Source organism: Thamnophis sirtalis, unplaced genomic scaffold (genome assembly GCF_051295495.1).
Source record: "Thamnophis sirtalis isolate CommonGarterSnake01/CBP01778 unplaced genomic scaffold, rThaSir2_p1.2 scaffold_1, whole genome shotgun sequence".
Lineage (NCBI taxonomy): Eukaryota > Metazoa > Chordata > Lepidosauria > Squamata > Natricidae > Thamnophis > Thamnophis sirtalis.
The window spans coordinates 65,237,204-65,254,706 of record NW_028261381.1 but is presented as its reverse complement, the minus strand read 5'-3'; the positions used below and the strand labels follow the sequence as shown (position 1 = coordinate 65,254,706).

The window sequence follows — 17,503 nt, the reverse complement described above, 5'->3', positions numbered from 1 at the left end:
AGCCTCTGGAGCCCAGGAAGGGCAAAAATGACCCTCTACCATGGTGCAGGAGGCCGACTAGGCCACACCCATGCAGCAACCGGGCAGAGAACCCCTTGCTAAAACTTTTGAACCCCACCCCAGGGCTGACTGGATACCTGAATATCTTAGAGTGCTGCAAGGAAACCACCAGTATATCAGAAAGGAATTAATGAAAAGCTCTTAGGCCCAAAGTACACTAAATCAACCCATTAGTCCATAAGTCCAGGAACATTCTGCTTATCAGAGATCCTTCGGACCTTCAGGCTGGAAAAATTTCCCTACAAGGGTGTTTCCCCCCGCTCCCCCTAGAAATGTCCCAAGACTGAATGGGAAAAGCAAATGGTCCAGGCCTAAACAAGCCACTCTCCCATACATTCCCTGTTTCTGGATAGAAGACTGAGGTCTTTTTATGTTGTGCAGCTTATTTTATGTTTTGCCTATTGTGAAAAATGGCCTCCTTGTAAGAAATGTCTCTGGGGTATCTACACAGAAGAAAAACTACTCGGTAGATGGGATCTGAAGGCTCGTATATTTGTAAATCAAAAGCTACTTCAACGGCAGAGAGAAATCTTAGTTCATCAATACTGGAAAGGGAGGATTTCTGTCTATTGCTCCTCTACAGGACTTGCCTGAAATTGTAGCCACTAGAAACTTTGCTCTTTTCGGAGACGCTGTCGAGCCGGCTGAAAGAATAACTGGGAATGCAGTGCTCCCAAGAATGATCCAGATCACACACCCATCCAATCTTGATCCCTATTATCCCACCCTGCATAGAAAAGCACAGCTTTAGGAGAAATCTCAGGAGATCCTAGCAATTAAGCCAAAGAAAAAAATCAGAGCTACTTCGAAAGGTACAATTTACTCATTAATCACTTTCTAATCCACTGACCGTTTGATCAAACAATCCAGGTCAGTGGCAAATAGAAAAAGGGACATTTCCTCTGCTTACCTCTAAGATGTGGGGTTATGCTTCTTACTAATAACTGGTTAAGAATGGGGGGTAATTATTTCACACCAATTAAGGCAACATACACTTCTGTATATTAAAAAAATTATCTATGGCTTCCCATATAATCCTGTTTTATCTGCCATCTCTAATTGCAATGCTATTCTCTTGGTCTCATTTTGGTCCATGGCTCTCCTATTTCACTATTTATATCAGTGATAATTGCATTTATACTACTAAATTACCATAGAGATTAGAGACTAGTATTTTAGAATTTCAGTCATCCTGTCATTTTAGCCTGACAATGACTTTTCAAGAACCCCAAGCAATCTCTATAGCTAACAGGGGATTTGAAAACAAATTTCCAGGCAAATAAATAAAACCCAAATGTTGCTTGCTGGTCCAGTATGATCACTGTGCAACTGGCATTCTCACCGTCTTTGCCAGCGATGTAAAGTTTTGCCCTGCAAATTTTACAATGTCCCCAAGGCGCAGGATTGGACAGAAGGGTTGCTTTAAAGGATGGAAGTGGCATTTCTGGATATCTTCTGCTGTGATGTTGGGTAGCAGGTTTCCCCTGTGAAAGAAGCAAAGAAAACTATCCCAAGAGCAAACCATCCATCTCCAAAGAAGTGGTTGTGGCCAGAAGGTAGGGTCGAGAATGACAATTCTGAACTTGGCACAATGCATTTTATGTTATGGTATTTTCAAGGCCACCTCCTTATCTAGACTCAATTAGAGATAATGCAAAAGTTAAGAGCTACAGCTATTAAAAAGTACCAACAGCTGCCTGATATTTGCTAGAAGAATACATAAACTTGTTTTCTGGTTCACTTATAAGTAACATGTTGGTGAGAAGTATTGGAAGAGTAGATCACCTCATTTGGGGGAGAAGCAGGTCAAAAAAGACTGGTGTAAACAATTAGGATTCCACATCAGAGTGAATTTGTGGTTGCTTTTTGTCTCTTTACACAAAGACACATAACCATATACACACATGCCCATTATCCAACAACTGATAGGTATGTTGGTGCATGCTATTTACTGATTTTATGGTCCGAGGGACTTGTGGAAGTCAGTCTCTATCCATGTTTCTTTATCAAGGGACCTCCTGAAATTCACAAGGCCAGGTGGTATTGATCAGGCAAAATCTCTGCATTAGGGAAGTAATTCTCAATTCAAGTCCACCTAATATGTATTGAGAAGTAAGTTCCAAGGTGCAACCTTGGTCTGGGTTGATGTTACTTTACTCACTTTTCAAAATCAAACAGTGGAAAGCGAATACTATTCTTAATGAAGAGAGTGAAGTTTTCAGCTTCTAGCATTACAGGTCTGCAGAAAGAAAAATGCCCACTGAAATCAAATTGAAATCAGGAGTGAATTAAAGAAAGGAAGAAAAACAATTAAAGAATCATTTGCCAACCTCTGGAAATCTGTATCAAACTGGAGAACCATAAACAGGAAAATCTTAATTTAGTATTTAGTATTTTTTAGTATTTTATTGTCACTTATAGGCCGCCCTTTTCCCTGAGGGGACTCAGGGCGGCTTACAACTCATGGGAAGGGGGTGCAAGACAGAACGTAAAATAATATGTGAGTACAAATAATAATAGCAATAAAACACAACATTCATTCAACATTCGGGTGGGGTGTATGAAGATCTTATCCCCAGGCCTGACGGGATAGCCAGATCTTAAATTTCTCTTTTTGGTAAAATATGTGGATTGAAAGCAAAGAGTTAATACTCCTTTTGGAGAAGGAATTCCCCTCCCTCTTTACCAAGACTCTCATTTCAAATCTTTGAACTTCCCCACTTTCTGAACTTATATTGTCCTGTCTTCTTCTAACTTAGCATCAATCATTTGTGATGCTAACTTAGCATCAATCAATGACCGAGATGTCATTGTAGAGGTCCATGGTCCTTACTGACAAGTAAGAGGGACAGTAGACAGGCATACAAATCCAACAACAGAATAGGAGGGAGGACCTTTGGCAATACTGAACTTGATTCCTGTTTCAAACCTTTAGTTTTCTTCAGAAGAGAACCTGATGTATTGAATGAGGATCTGTCGTCTGTGTGATGGCCTACATAAAACTCAACACAGATACAGTTGACTCTTCAAAATTAAAAAAAAAATCTTCAAGCAAAATCATCATTTTTGCCCAAAAAGTATTGACACATGATTAACTCTATATAATTATTACAACTAGCTATTGCATTCCACAATTTGTCCAGTCACATATCAATAACATCAACTTCCAACTTTTAATAAGATTTGTATGCCGCCCACTCCCTTGGGACACTGGGCGGCTCACAACAAAAGTAAAAACATCCCCTTAGTGATAGATAACAATGCTAATGTCCCATCCATAGCTTTCCATGTGCATAGGCCATTACCACCCAAGTCCCTTAAAAAAAAAAAGCTAATAAAACCTATAAATCAACCCTTCCAAAAGGAACTCTAGATTTCGTCAACTAATTTTACATTCTGGAACTATGTTCCCAACTACAGTATGCCTATGTTCCCTTCCTGTGAAATAACATAGACCGCTATAGGTAAGTGCTTACACATCCACATTGTCCATTTCTGATGGGCACCAGCCCTGGATCTGACAGGTCCGAAAAGTAGCATTGAAATTGACACATCGGCCTGTTAATATTCCTGCAGAAGAAGAAAAACCCCATCATTTCAATCACTAGAAGCCCAATTCAGCCCAACTCTTGGGATTCATTTTGACAGGTTATCTGGGGGCAATTCTGCTTCTGTCTGCCTCATCAGTAGAAGTTAAAAGACTTATAATTTTTATACCCTTTTTTCCCCTAGACAAAGCACCCCAGCAAAAGGGCAATAATATAGCAATAGCATTTAAGGCTTACATACTACTTCACAGTGCTTTACGGCACTCTCTAAACAGTTTACAGAGTCAGCCTATTGCCCCAAACAATCTGGGTTTCATTTTACTGACCTTGGAAGAATGGAAGACTGAGTCAACCTTGAACCAGTAGAGATCAAACTGCCGACAGTCAGCAGAATTAGCCTGCAATACTGCATTCTAACCACTGCACCACCATAGTTCTCATATATCTGTATACTCATCAATAGTGGTACCCAGAAGCCATATTTTTTCTGCACAATTTAATTTTCGTTTCTATCAGATTTATCTTTCACCAATATAATGATAACATCACCCAGGTTTTGGAAAATAAATTGTGCCAGAGAGAGAGACAATGGAGGAGACAATTTGAAGCCAAAATAGAATTGGATTGGAAGGGAATTCTGTACATTAGCCTTTTGTGGATCAGGTGCCTTCTGGATGCATAGAGAGAATATAGTCTGCAGCCCTTAGGGATCAGAGAGTAAAGATGGGCCACACACCCTCTTAAAGTCCCTGAATACTCCTAATGGTCATTTTCTTTTGCTGGCTGAAAAAATATCAAATTGCCATGATCTTGATGCTATTTCAGTGTTCTTTCTGTACCAATGCAACAATCTTAGAGCTCTGTTGTCTTTAGTCTCTTAATACAATATACCAATAGAAGCTACTCATCAATATTATATAAAGCAGAGAAAAGTTATAAGAAATAGGAAGCCAAGTAAATTAAAGACCCGTAATAATAAAAAAGAAAAAGCAATATAATTAATTTGATTTACATTCACATATAATCATTCACTGTATTTCTCTATAGTTTTGTATCCTTGCAAACTATCATTGCTTATTCCATGTCCATATATTACTTGTTGTTCTTTCAACTTTTTACCTCTCTCTCACTTTGAGAATTTCATTAGTTCCAGCCAGCTACAATTTTCACAATTTTCTTATCCCTCTCACTATTATATTCACTATTATATCTTTTGTGATTCCCTCTCACTATTATATTCACTATTATATCTTTTGTGATTCAATACTCATTTATTCTCTTGACAGGATTAGACTACCACAAAGTACTTCTTTTTTCATACTGGCCACTAAGTTTTATATTTGATCCATATTTATTCGGCACCCATTCATTCTTGACTCTATTTCTTCTTGACCTACCGTAGGATAACTCTATGTAGGTACCATATTCCTACTAGATTCAACTTACTTTTATATTCTGCTTCATGCTTCCACACAACTATCTTATACATAGCTATTTTTTTTAATTCTTTCAACAAGTATTTGTTTCTTGCTAACAGACTACATGGCATCTACTGCTATTGGAATTTCTTAAATTTTCTCCATTCATTTCAACCTCTTTACAATACAATGCAATGCAATGCAATGCAATGCAATGCAATGCAATGCAATACAATACAATACAATACAATACAATACAATACAATACAATACAATAGCAGAGTTGGAAGGGACCTTGGAGGTCTTCTAGTCCAACCCCCTATACCGTTTCAGACAAATGGCTATCCAACATCTTTAGTAAACATTCTGCTGAGGAACACAAATTTATCTATTTGCTAAAGTCTTGTAGTCTAATTGCTGCCTTTGTATTTTTTGACCGTGAAGGATGCAATATCCTGTTCGTGTACAGATTTTTAGCCACTCTGTTAAGACAGAACATTACCTGGAGTATATCATCATGGCATTTATTAAACTAAATTTATTTAAACTTAATTTAAAACCAAATTTGTATATCAGTGATTGCATGACCTCTGTAGATAAATAATTTTTTAAAAAAAATATTTTTCCCTGTCAAACATAACCTCTTTGCAACACAGTACATTAATTTTGATATGCATGCTTCCCATTGCATTATACAGGCCATCTAACATTCACTGCAAATCATTTGGGTCCTCAGACTATAACATGGTACTTTTGTATTGCATACAAAAGTGCAGTACATGCATATTGTTACTAACAACTTACTTCTACTATCACCACAAGGATTCCTTGCACGTTTACTCATAAATACATCATTGTCATGCCCCTGACTTTGCAATGTACCATTTGCTGAGTATTTATTGTCATGCATCTTTTTTTCCATAATATACTGTGCTTATCACACTAAGCAGCCAACCTCCATCTGTATATTTATGCAAAACAATTCCATAATTCAAGCCTATTGTGCTTTCTCTAAAGGAATAAATACACAATAAACTTTCTCACATTTTTAGATTTCTTACTAATTTGCTGAAGTGCAAAAGTCTGGTCTGCATACCCTTTGCCTGGCATAAAGCTGCACTGCTCTTCCCAGCTTTTGCTGTCACCTCTTGTCCTCTTTCAGTCAGAAGTCTGCCAAGCCTTTCCCCAGGCACACTTCAACCAATCCTCCTGCAATGTTTGCATTCACTTTTCCTACCATCCGGTTTCTATCAGGAAACAGTGTCATTCTAGCAATAGTCAGGCATGTGGTCTTCGCCCGCATGTTAAACAAGTCTCTTAGTCTCCATAAGCCCCTCCATAATCAGGCTGGCAATTAACAGACAGGCAGATTGTCTATGATGAGCATTCCCCACCCCCCTACTCTGTGTGAGATATCTGGCTTACCACCTCCGGTGATGGAGACAGGCTTCTTGCACTCACTGTCTGAGGTACACTGGTACCGAAGATTATTCTAAAAAGGGAAGACAAAGGGAAGGGAAGAAAGCATGGGAAGCAGAAATTACTGGTCCGCTTCCAGGTTCCCCACCACTCCAATTAATGTATATATTATGAGGCAAGAAGGGAGAAGCACACTGTTTTGGAAGTCAAAAGTCCACCACTTAATTTTAGCTCGGTGGGAAACATACCCAGTGCATGCAAAATGTTCCCACATGAGACTTTCACTTCTTCAGGTATATGGCTGTTAGAAACCTCTGTCTGGAATGCCAAAAAGCTGCTACCTTATAATTAAAAATAAGGCAGCTTGCTATAATGCAGCTTCACTCAAGTCAGGGATCTCTGCAGCTTTCTATAAACAATCCCTTGCCGACATGAAACAAAACACTAAAGTTTTGAGTCTTCTACCTGTTATTTGGAAACAGCTCAAAGTCTGTGCAAAGCAGAAGACAGCTACAATCACCCCTAGCTCCCAATCTTCCTACCCTCTCAGTTTAGTAACATACCTCAGGGCAGAAGCCTTGCACCTGGTTCTCCGTCACAATGAGTTTGGTAATGATGACAAAGACTGATGTCCCCTGCCAGGTAGACGGATCCAAAAGATGTAGGCAGAAGAGGGGGGAAGAAATAGTATGTCAAATATCTTGAATGTAAGAGCACAGAGAAGGCATGTCAACTCCTGGTTAGTTCTATCTGCCTGCTCATCTAGAGGGGATCATAATAGACCCACCAGCCTCATAACTAAGATTTAGAATTAGAATTTTTTTTTGGGGGGGGGAGGGAAGCAAAATGTATTTAATAATAAAAAAGTTCAACAGTGAACAGGATTATCAATAGAGATATGAGCTCTCCTTTACTCAATGTTCTCTAGCAAAGACCACAGCTTGAGAATCATTTCTCTGAGATACTGAAGTTTGGATGCTTTCACTGAAGAGAAGCTTAGACTCAATGTCCTACATGGAATTCTGTGATTCTATCCAGTGGTGGGATTCAATTTTTTTTACTATCAATTCTGTGGGTGTGGCTTAGTGGGCGTGGTGTGGCTTCATGGGTTTGGTTTGGTGGGTGTGCCAGGCGAAGGATACTGCAAAATCTCTGCTCCCTCCTCACTCCAGGGGAAGGTTACTGCAAAATCCCCATTTCGTCTTAATCAGCTGGGACTCAGGAGGCAGAGAATAGATGGGGCGGGGCCAGTCAGAGGTGGTATTTACCAGTTTTCCGAATTACCCAAATTTACGCTACCGGTTCTCCAGAACTGGTCAGAACCTGCTGAATACCACTTCTGATTTTATCTCCACAAATCAGTGGTGGGATTCAAATAATTTAACAACCGGTTCTCTGCCCTAATGACTATCTGGGTAGGTGGGGCTCAGCGGTCATGTGACTGGGTAGGCTTGGCCAACTCAAGGTCACTCAGGTCGATGGGCGCTTCGCCTTAACTGTTACAATGTAATAAGGGTTAACTGGAGAGGCAGTTTCTGTAAGCAGGTCAATAAAGATTAGGCTAGAAACAACACTAGAATGTTTCCTTCCTGCCTTCTTTACAGGATTAGCCCTGTAAAGTGGAAAAAAACAAAAGATTTGTTCTCTGAACTACTTAGAAAGTTACCAACCAGTTCTCCCGAATAGGTGAGAACTGGATGAATCCCACCACTACCACAAATGTCCATATTATCCCCCCAATATTTTTCAACATTGAAGCATAAGAAGGAACATTTCTAAGATACACCACGTTCCTAACCTTGCTTGAGTCATTTCCATATTGCAACAGGAAGCTTTTCTTTTCTTTATTGCACTCCTGCAAAATGTTTCACAATGTTACAAGTGTGCACAAAGAAAAACTTCCGATTTCCTAACACGTATTTCATATGCTCCAGAAGCTGAGACCTATTATAGTTCCTGACAATGAACTGGCCAAAGCAAGAAGAGGAGATGGAAGAACAGCTTCCATCGGGATAGCTAGGAATCAGAATGCTGGATTATGACTATCAATGGATCCTAGCCTTAATTAGAGGAATCCTTTTTCTTAATTCCACTAGTTAGGAAACCTTTGGCTATCAGATAATCTTTGCAGTTGATTACTACGGTAGCTAATCTTATGCCTATCCTACTGAATTAAATGGGATTTATTCCCAGGCAATTGGGAAATTGTGATTGGTCTGCAGTGAGAATTACCTTTCAGGAAAGAAGACATCCAGAATTGTTCATTGGGTCCTTTATGAACTTGCACTTAACAAAAATCAGCAATTATTTTATTGTCAGTCTCTTAAATTATTCAGCTGGTTCTGCAGTTTACCCTCAGCTGCTACTTCATTTGCCATTTTCTTCTTATTCTATTGTCTAAATGCATCCGTGTTGTTCAGGGAACAGTGTCTTTCCTAATAAGAGATCTGGCATTGGTTTCACATACAATAACTGAATTAACATAAATTCCTGTGATTTCAGAAAAAAAGTACAATACCAGCTCTTTCCCCCAAATCTGCAACAAATGTGTTGAAAGAAGAACAAGGAAGGGTTTGTGTGGCAGTTAGATACTAGACAGTGTTCCTGGATTGGTCAACTTGTGGGAGAATTGACTAGCTCAAAGAGGAGATCAGGCCAAGCTCCAAGCAGGGAAGCAACAATTCTACTAGCAGTTGGGAATCCAGTGCAGAGGGGAAGGGTAGGGTGAAAAAAAGGCCAGGTGGTGACTACAATCACACAATTGAGACCCTGTTTATTTTTATGTGCAAGAAATGCAAGACACCTTGATTCTTTGGACATACCCCTCTCCTCTGCAAACACCCATGGGAAAAGGATGAAGCCGTTGGTTATGTTGAACCAGCCTCATTCATTACTATAGATGTGATTCAGGATTGGGCTGGAAAAATAATGAGTTGACATTTTGTTCTTGTTTTCAGTTAGCAGTCGTTCTAATTATGCCACAATTTTTGAATATATATTTCCCTCTTTGTAGTTAAGCAAGACTGTCAGTGTTCTTTGTGAGTATGTTCCCGTTTTGCACTTTTCAGCAATCAAAATGAATAAATGAAGATACGTTCTCTAACTTTTAGAAAAACAAGTGGGATTTGCAACCCCATGCAGCATGAAAAATTTGTTAGGCATTCTCTATTCTTGTTCTCTTTCTCCAACCCACTCACCCATCCCTTTTCTTTTGAACAGGGACTAGTTTTGTGCATTGTACAAAATTGTTTGTTTACCTATGGCTAATTCAATAAATTGTAATTAGGTTGCAACAGCATGCTAAGCCATAAAACATGGTTTAGAAATCACAACAGCTAAACCGAGCCTAGAGAGATACCATTATGAGTCAGTTCACTATAAGAACTCCTTATTAGAGTATTTATTCCCTAGTACAATGATGGCGAATGTTTTTCTGCTCAGGTATCAAAAGGGCCTGCGTGCGTGTCCACACCCATAATGCAATGCCCTCCCCGGTGCATGCACACACAACCCCCCCTCCCTAGTCCCCCCTTGCGCATGCGCACAGGCCTCACTGAAGCCTCCTGGAAGACTTCCAGTAGCCCTATTGGGTCGTTTTTCATCAGGAACGAACTTCAGATAGGCCCGTTGGGCCCATTTTTCATCATCCACAGGCCCTGGAGGCTTTCCTGAAGCCCGGGAAGGGTGAAAACAGCCTCCTACCACCACCTGGAAGGCCAAAAATCAGCTGGCCAATATAATTGGTATTATATTGCATTTTCCCTTATTTTGGTGGTCGATAGGTGCAACCTAAGGAGCCTGTGTAATTGGTTCTTTGTTGTGATGGTAGTACAGGTAGTCCTTGACTTATGACCACAATTGAGCCCAAAAATTCTGTTGCTAAGTGAAACATTTGTTAAGTGAGTTTCTCTTCATTTTGTGACTTATCTTGCCACAGTTGTTTAGTTAATTGCTGCAGTTGTTAAGTTAGTAACATGATTGTTAAGTGAATCGGGTTTCCCCATTGACTCTGCTTGTAAGAATTTTGCAAAAGGCAATTACATGAGCCTGGGACACTGCAACATTAATAAATATGAACCAGCCGTCAAACATCTGAATTTTGATTGGATGATCACAGGGATGCTGCAATGGTTGTAAGTGTGAAAAATGGTCCTAGGTCACTTCTTCAGTGCCGCTGTAAATTCAAACGGTCACTGAATGGCCTGTGATAAGTCACAGACTACCTGTATAAGCAAAACATTGTGCTAGTTATCAAGCAACATAGATTCCCTCCCTTGAAATTCTCACATAATGCTCCTGCCGCAAATATGGGTACTTGTAGAAGGAGAGAAACAAATGAAAAGCCACACATTTGCAATATTATCATCTTGCTAATGCCAGGAATGAAATACCCGGATTAAATGTCATGATATTAATAAGTACGTGTGAGATTTGTGGAATGAGGTTATTATCATTCTGCTGTCATCATGCTTTATTATGGAACCTGCTACCCCTGCAATTGCATCGTTCTAGAATATGGCAGAGATTTTTAAAGACATTAAAATAATAGAACACCATTACTGTGTTGAGCTTCCTCGATTGGCTGCTGTATAAGCTGCAAAAAACACTCACGCTATTAATGGGGCACCGCTTGTGGTGCATTGCACACCAGACTGAAGCCAGTTTGGTTAGCTGATTGCCCTTGGCCCAAATGAGGGTCCCATTCATTTTTACACCATCTGCTGTTTAAGCTCACCTCTCCTTTCTTCTGCCTTTCTCATGGCTTATTTGACAACATATGAAACCAGATGGCTACTGTTATTAGCAGTTGGTTATGGAATTTCCTATCCCAGAAAACTTTAGCCCTCCCGCACAACACATATTCCCAAACGGGGCAAAGAAAAAATAGGAGTTGCCCAACTGAGTGAAGCAGAGGAACCAGATCCTGGATTACCAGTAGTCACTTAATGAACTATGCCTTGATGGTGGAGTTATTTGGGAATACGGTGTGTTTCATTACGTGCTTTTAGACTTATTTGAAACAACTGGTTTTGAAGGATGTCAATCTGTCTAATCTATCACTGAGCAAACAATCTTATGATGCTTAGACACCACACCAAGCTATAATGTAGTTTGTTTAATTTGGGTTTAACTCAATGTATGAACTCAGACATGGGAAATTGTGTTTTCCAAGTTTTAATTCTTGCTAATATTGTTTTTTTTATTGTCTTGTTGTGTTGTGATTTGGGTGGATACACACACAGGTTATCTCTATCGTTTTATTTCACTAAAATTGCTGTGCTTTTTGCCCTATTTTTCAAGGGCAGATTGCATTCCTGCATCAAGGAGGCACTTACATTATTGTTTTTAATAGCCATGGAAATAATGAAGTAATGTAATAAAATTAACAGACGGGGCAGGGAAGAATTTTCACTTGGTTTTCTCCCATTTTGGCAGCATGTGTGCGTTTGTGTGGGAGGTGGGATTTTACTTTTATAGATGTGTTAAGCTGATCAGAGGCTTCGCATGCTGATTTCCCTTTGTTTCCCACAGGAAAATCATTCTGCAGCTGATATTTGGTGGCATGATCCTGGGGGAGTTCTATGGACCCCCAAATGTGACGAAGGCTGCCTGTGGCCTATACTAAAGTTACAGGGCTTAGCGGAGGAGATATTGAAGGCTGCTGTTTGAAGGGGCTGGTGAACATTCTCCAAGAGTAGCCTTGCTCATTTATTTTTATTTTGCAGCAAACATAATCTTGTGAGTCTCTCTGCTATCCCTACCCGCTTGGACAGCATTACCTGTGGAGGTGTGACGTAATCTGCTGTATCCATAATGCGGTTGCTGTAGTTGCCAAACCCCTTCACTTTTGTCACGACAGATGATTCAATGGAGGTGTCCCTTATCTGGTAGGCCTTCTCATGCAGGAACACCCACCTGTGGAAAAAAGATCTTTCAATACTCTTCTATGACTAATGGAAGGTACAACTTCTGTCCAGTTCCCAATGGTGTTGAATTGCAGAGCATACTGTCACCCTTGCCTGAAGCTAATCTGTTGGGCACTTCAGTTCAGCTGCATTCAGAAGTCCACAGACCTCCGCTGCGTTATAGGACAATGCAACAGGGCAAAAACCCTGCTCTAATTATTATGAGCAGCCTTCATGAAATGGCTCCTTAGACAAACAGGATCTGTAGCTTCTCACCCTTCTGCTTGGCTTTGATTGACCACTCTAGTTGTTCTCAATTAATAGCCTCTTGATGGCATCCTCTGCTCACTAGCTTCCATCATGGCTTATTTGGACCTATTTTAATTGTGGCCAACTCATTTATCTACTGCAGGGGTGTCAAACTTGCAGCTTGCAGGCCAGATGCGTCACGTGCCAGCTACACCTACCCCCGGCTTAGCAAAGGGGGGGGGGGAGTTGCGATACGTCATGGCAAGGTGATGCCCTAAGTTTAACACCCCTGATCTAGTGCAGTGTTTCTCAATCTTGGCAACATTAAGACATGTGAACTTCAATTTCCGGAGGAACACTGATCTGGAAATATCATTTTGATGGAACATATCCTAGGTTTCATTAAGGTATTATGTCTCCCAACCCTTCATACAGCATTAATAATGTTGGAATGCCTTTTGCTTTCAATTTTTATCTGCTAAGATGTTTTAGACATCTATGACCTGACTGCTGTAAGCCCACTCTTGTCTAATTTCAGGAAACTAACATTCAAGAGTAAAGAGTAAACTATGAGTAAACTATGTCTAAAATGTCTAAAAAATGTCTAAAAATGTCTAAAATGTCTAAAACTAGATTCATCCTGGTTTGTAATTCAGCCACCAAGCAAGCCTATACAAAATCTTGTTTTGTTGTAATATAGGTAAATTGATTCTACCATTAGACTGATAGACTATCACCTAGAATTGGCCATTAAAGGATGTTAAAATTACACTTTTGTTAATCTAATCAGGCCTTTCTGCACATTCACCCTAATTCTTGATGCGCAGTGCCCTCTAGCGTACAGAAATAACTTAGTTTATTACCACAATTCATTGGGCTCAATTAAAAACTCAGCATTGATTTCCACAAGAACAAGCACATGGAGATTGTCAGCATTGATAAAATTATCCCTTGAACTCAGGTACTGAAGAGTAAGCTCCCCTGGTTTTAATTAAACTTACTTCTGACTAAGAACAGGCGTTTAGGAATGGAAAGTGTAACATGATTAACCAAATTGCAGATTATAGAAGCAACCCTCTGATAATTAGTCTGATTTCTCACAGGCAACGGGGTGCATTGTGCTGATAATGTATAAGCATTTAGGACATGTTTTTTTAATGGAATGTGAGATGTCTAATTCTGATTCCGTCACTTCCTCTGGCAGAGCATTCCGATTGCCAATTATTTCTTCTATGAAATATTTATATCAAACTCCTAATTCAAATGCTTCATTCTCACTGCTGGATTTCACTCTGCCTGTCTAGATTTAAAAACAAAAAACAAAAAAACCTATGAGACGTCTTGCAGAACTTGTGAGGAAATGTAGTTGATGCTATCCAGTTTGCATTGGAAGAATTTTTGAGCATCGTAAGAGGGAACAAAATCCCCATGAAGTATCAGATACCATACATTCAAGGCTGGAAGACCACTAATGGAACAAATTCAATTACAGCCTTTTTTTTTCTTCCTACCTCCAGATCCACCGAGAACTTGGTAAAATGCTAAACACCATTAACCATAATTATCTTGAAATCAAGCTACCCTTTCAGCTAAATGTTCCTGCGTTTACTTCTCTCTTTGGTCATCATGGGAGAACATAATCCATATAGGCCATACCTTTTCTTATTCCAATTAATGCTTATCATTTAGTTGCTGATATGCTAATTTTTGTCTTCATGGGCAAGGTAGTTAAATGCCAAGAAAAAAAAGGAAAGATGAAAAACATGACAATAGTTTGAGCTTTATTTACACTACGCCATTTTCTAGCTAATGATTTATATAGGGCTTTTTCATAGCTGTGTGAAAGTACTTCCCTCCAAATTTCAGTAGTGAAATTCATTTTTTTTTTTACTACTGGTTCTGTGGACATGGTTTGGTGGGCATGGTGCGGCTTGGTGGGCGTGGCAGGGGAAAAATACTGCAACATCTCCATTCCCACCCCACTCTGGGGCCAGAGGTGGCATTTGTTGGTTCTCCGAATACTCAAAATTTCTGCTACTGGTTCTCCGGACTACTTAAAATTTCTCCAGAACCTGTTGGATTTCACCCTGCCTCCAACCCTTGAAGTGACCGGAAACTCTGCCAGTCTACTTTGCCTTGTCCCACCACTGAAGCCTATTCAGTAACTAGTCAGGAAATGGTTGTGTCCCTGCAGAGAAATCCTCCCAGCAAGTATTGCCAGTAGGCAGGCAGAAGTGTCTCTTGTGTTAGATGTTAGATGTTGTGTTAGAAGTGTTAAGATTTTAATGTAATTGGACCCCACATGTATACTGTTTTTTTTCTTATATTTTCATTACTATTATTATTACCATTTTTTCTTTAAAAATAGGATATGTTAAGCATATTGACATGTAGCGGAAATACACCAAGGAGAGGAGGAGTGGGAAATAGAAGGGAGAAGAAAGATGGGAAGAGAAGGATAGGAGAGAGGGTAAGGGGGGAAGACGAGAAGGATAAGGAGGAGTGGATTGTAGAGAGAGGAGCAGTAGAAAGGGAGGGGAAGTAGAGTAGAAAAGGATGATGGAGGGAAAATAGAAAGTTGGAGGGTGGTAGAAGAAAGAGGTGTATGGAGAGCAGAAGAGCTATAATGGGTTTTTACTTTTTTGGGCATTGTTGACAAGAGAAACTGATGTAATTATTATTTAATACTATATGATTTGGGCTATGTATAGTATACATGTGAGTGTGTGTTATGAAAATGTAAATGGAAATAAAAAATATTCATTAGAAGTGTCAACCAACTGCTGCCCTTGATGTGAGATTGGGGTTGTAAGGAAGTAAGCATTGCTCTGGTTTTATGCAATGTGGTTCCCAAAAGAGCTTTTTAGATTCCTTTGGGGACTTTGGTTTTAACACTGTTCTGGAATAGTGCTCTATCACAAATTCTGGAGCAGCACCATTCTTGAACAGCATCTGAGTTTATAAATAGCCCAAAACTGGCTAACTGGCAAGTTGAGAGGTGTAGTGGGAAGGATTATTGGGTGGGATGAGGAAGGGCTGGGTGGTAAATTGCAATGGCAAAGAAATGCAGAGTGCTTTTTTAAAAAAAAGATGGGGAGAGAAACCGAGATTGAGGTACCATAATGGCAATTCTCATCAAGATGACTTGGGTGTACTAGTGTTTGTGTTTTACATTTAAATGTAAATTGATTCTTCCTTTCCCCCTTGGAACCAAGAGTGGGGAGGAGTTCCCTACAGTAATGGATTTTAATCAGGGAGGGGAAGAATTTTAGAGAGTTTCCTAATTGATTAGAGTAAATGCTCAAGAGAGTGAAGTTGGCTGGGAACAGCATCCCCTTGTTTACCAGCCAAGATGTTGCAGTACTAATGATTGCTTTGGTCAGTTATTCCACTTGACAAACTCATCAGCATACAATGTCTTGTTTTCCTTTTGCTTATTTCTTTAAAGATGGCTTTACTGTTCTTTCAAAATCTCAGCTCCTGAACACATTATCACTAGCATTGTCAATGAAGCATCTGAGATTGTGTCAAGACTTTATTTAGTATGTATTTATTTGTTAAATGTATTTGTTGCCTGTCTCACTGTGGGGCCACTCTAGGTGGCTCATGATAATAAAAAGGAAGGAAAAGAAAGGAATGCAAACAAAACAGAGGTAAAATAATAGAACCATAAAATAAGCAATGAAAAAGGCACACCATGAGAATACATCACTATGATAAGCAAAAAGATGGATGGGTGGAAAGCTGAGAGCAAGGGGGAAGAGAGGTGGAGTCATCAATCCAGCAGCCACCTCCAGTGTGGAACTCACCCTTTTGGTCCCCAGGATAACCAGCAGAGCCAAGTCTGCAAGTCTTCTTTTGTCAGAAGAGGGAAAACACCACTTTTCAACTGGAACAGCTAAAGATAAGCATAAACTGCTTTTCTTTTCTAGTGAGCGAGGATTGAGGCATGACGTTTAGCTCAATCGGTGAAATATCCTCATGCAGTGGCTAGAAGAATGTGGGGAGAAGCCTAGAGCACATCAATCCAGACTGCATTGATCTAATGGGAGCTGCCCTTGAAGAATATCCAGAAGCTTCCATTGGTGCAAAATGCCGCAGCACGGGCAGTTATGCCGGCACCTAGATGTGTGTATGTTACATACCTGCTCCATGATCTGCATAGGTTACCAATTTGCTTCTGATTCCAAGATTCTGATGGTTACCTATAAAGCCCTTTGGGCTGGGTTATTTGAGAGATCACATTTCCCCAGTGCCATCTACCCTTCCCATCAGGTTCTATACAAGAGACTTGTTTTGGGTCCCTCTACTAGAGAATGTCATTCGGCATTTATTTTGTTGTAAACTACTGAGAATCTGAATGATTTATTGGCATGCTATTGTTACTACTATTACAGGTTAATAACAAGATATATTACTGAGCATGCAAGGCACAAGCAAGGTATCCTTTTTGGCTCTTTCTCAACAACCTGGGGTCCTACAGAAGAACTCAACTATGACTCCTATCATTCAATTAGCAGATTTATCAGGGACGATGGGACTTAAAATTCATCCCCAAACTGGCATACATGTTCTAAACTCTCACATTAGGTTATCTTGATTTAAAGCTTTGGCATGGGGACAAAGATATAGATTTGTTTTTCTTGGGAAGAAACTGGTTTCTCTGGATATAGAGCCACGAGATAGAGAAGGCTGGGCATCTGGGTCATCAGATGCCTCACTCTTTACATTAGGGTTGTTAAACTCATTTTCATTGAGGGCATTCAGGGTTGTGTTTGACTTGGGGGGCGTGGCCAGCTCAATGTCATTGTGGTAGCCTGAGCACTCTGCTCCCAAGCTCCATTTTCAGCTGTGACGGCCTTCTGCAACCCTCTGCCAGTGAAAGTGGAGCTCAGGAGACAAT

At 40.0% G+C, this 17,503-nt stretch overlaps 1 protein-coding gene across 1 annotated transcript in view; it reads right to left on the bottom strand.

Moving 5' to 3' along the window:
- Positions 1-17,503, bottom strand: part of P2RX3 (purinergic receptor P2X 3) — a 41,042-nt gene that overhangs the window by 8,520 nt on the left and 15,019 nt on the right. The window contains exons 2-8 of the mRNA XM_087714079.1: positions 12,226-12,361; positions 7,009-7,080; positions 6,452-6,518; positions 3,537-3,630; positions 2,222-2,299; positions 1,403-1,544; positions 651-787 (exon numbers count right to left, since the gene is read on the bottom strand). Coding sequence (XP_087570205.1) covers positions 651-787; positions 1,403-1,544; positions 2,222-2,299; positions 3,537-3,630; positions 6,452-6,518; positions 7,009-7,080; positions 12,226-12,361 — 726 coding nt within the window. The remainder of the gene's footprint in view (positions 1-650; positions 788-1,402; positions 1,545-2,221; positions 2,300-3,536; positions 3,631-6,451; positions 6,519-7,008; positions 7,081-12,225; positions 12,362-17,503) is intronic.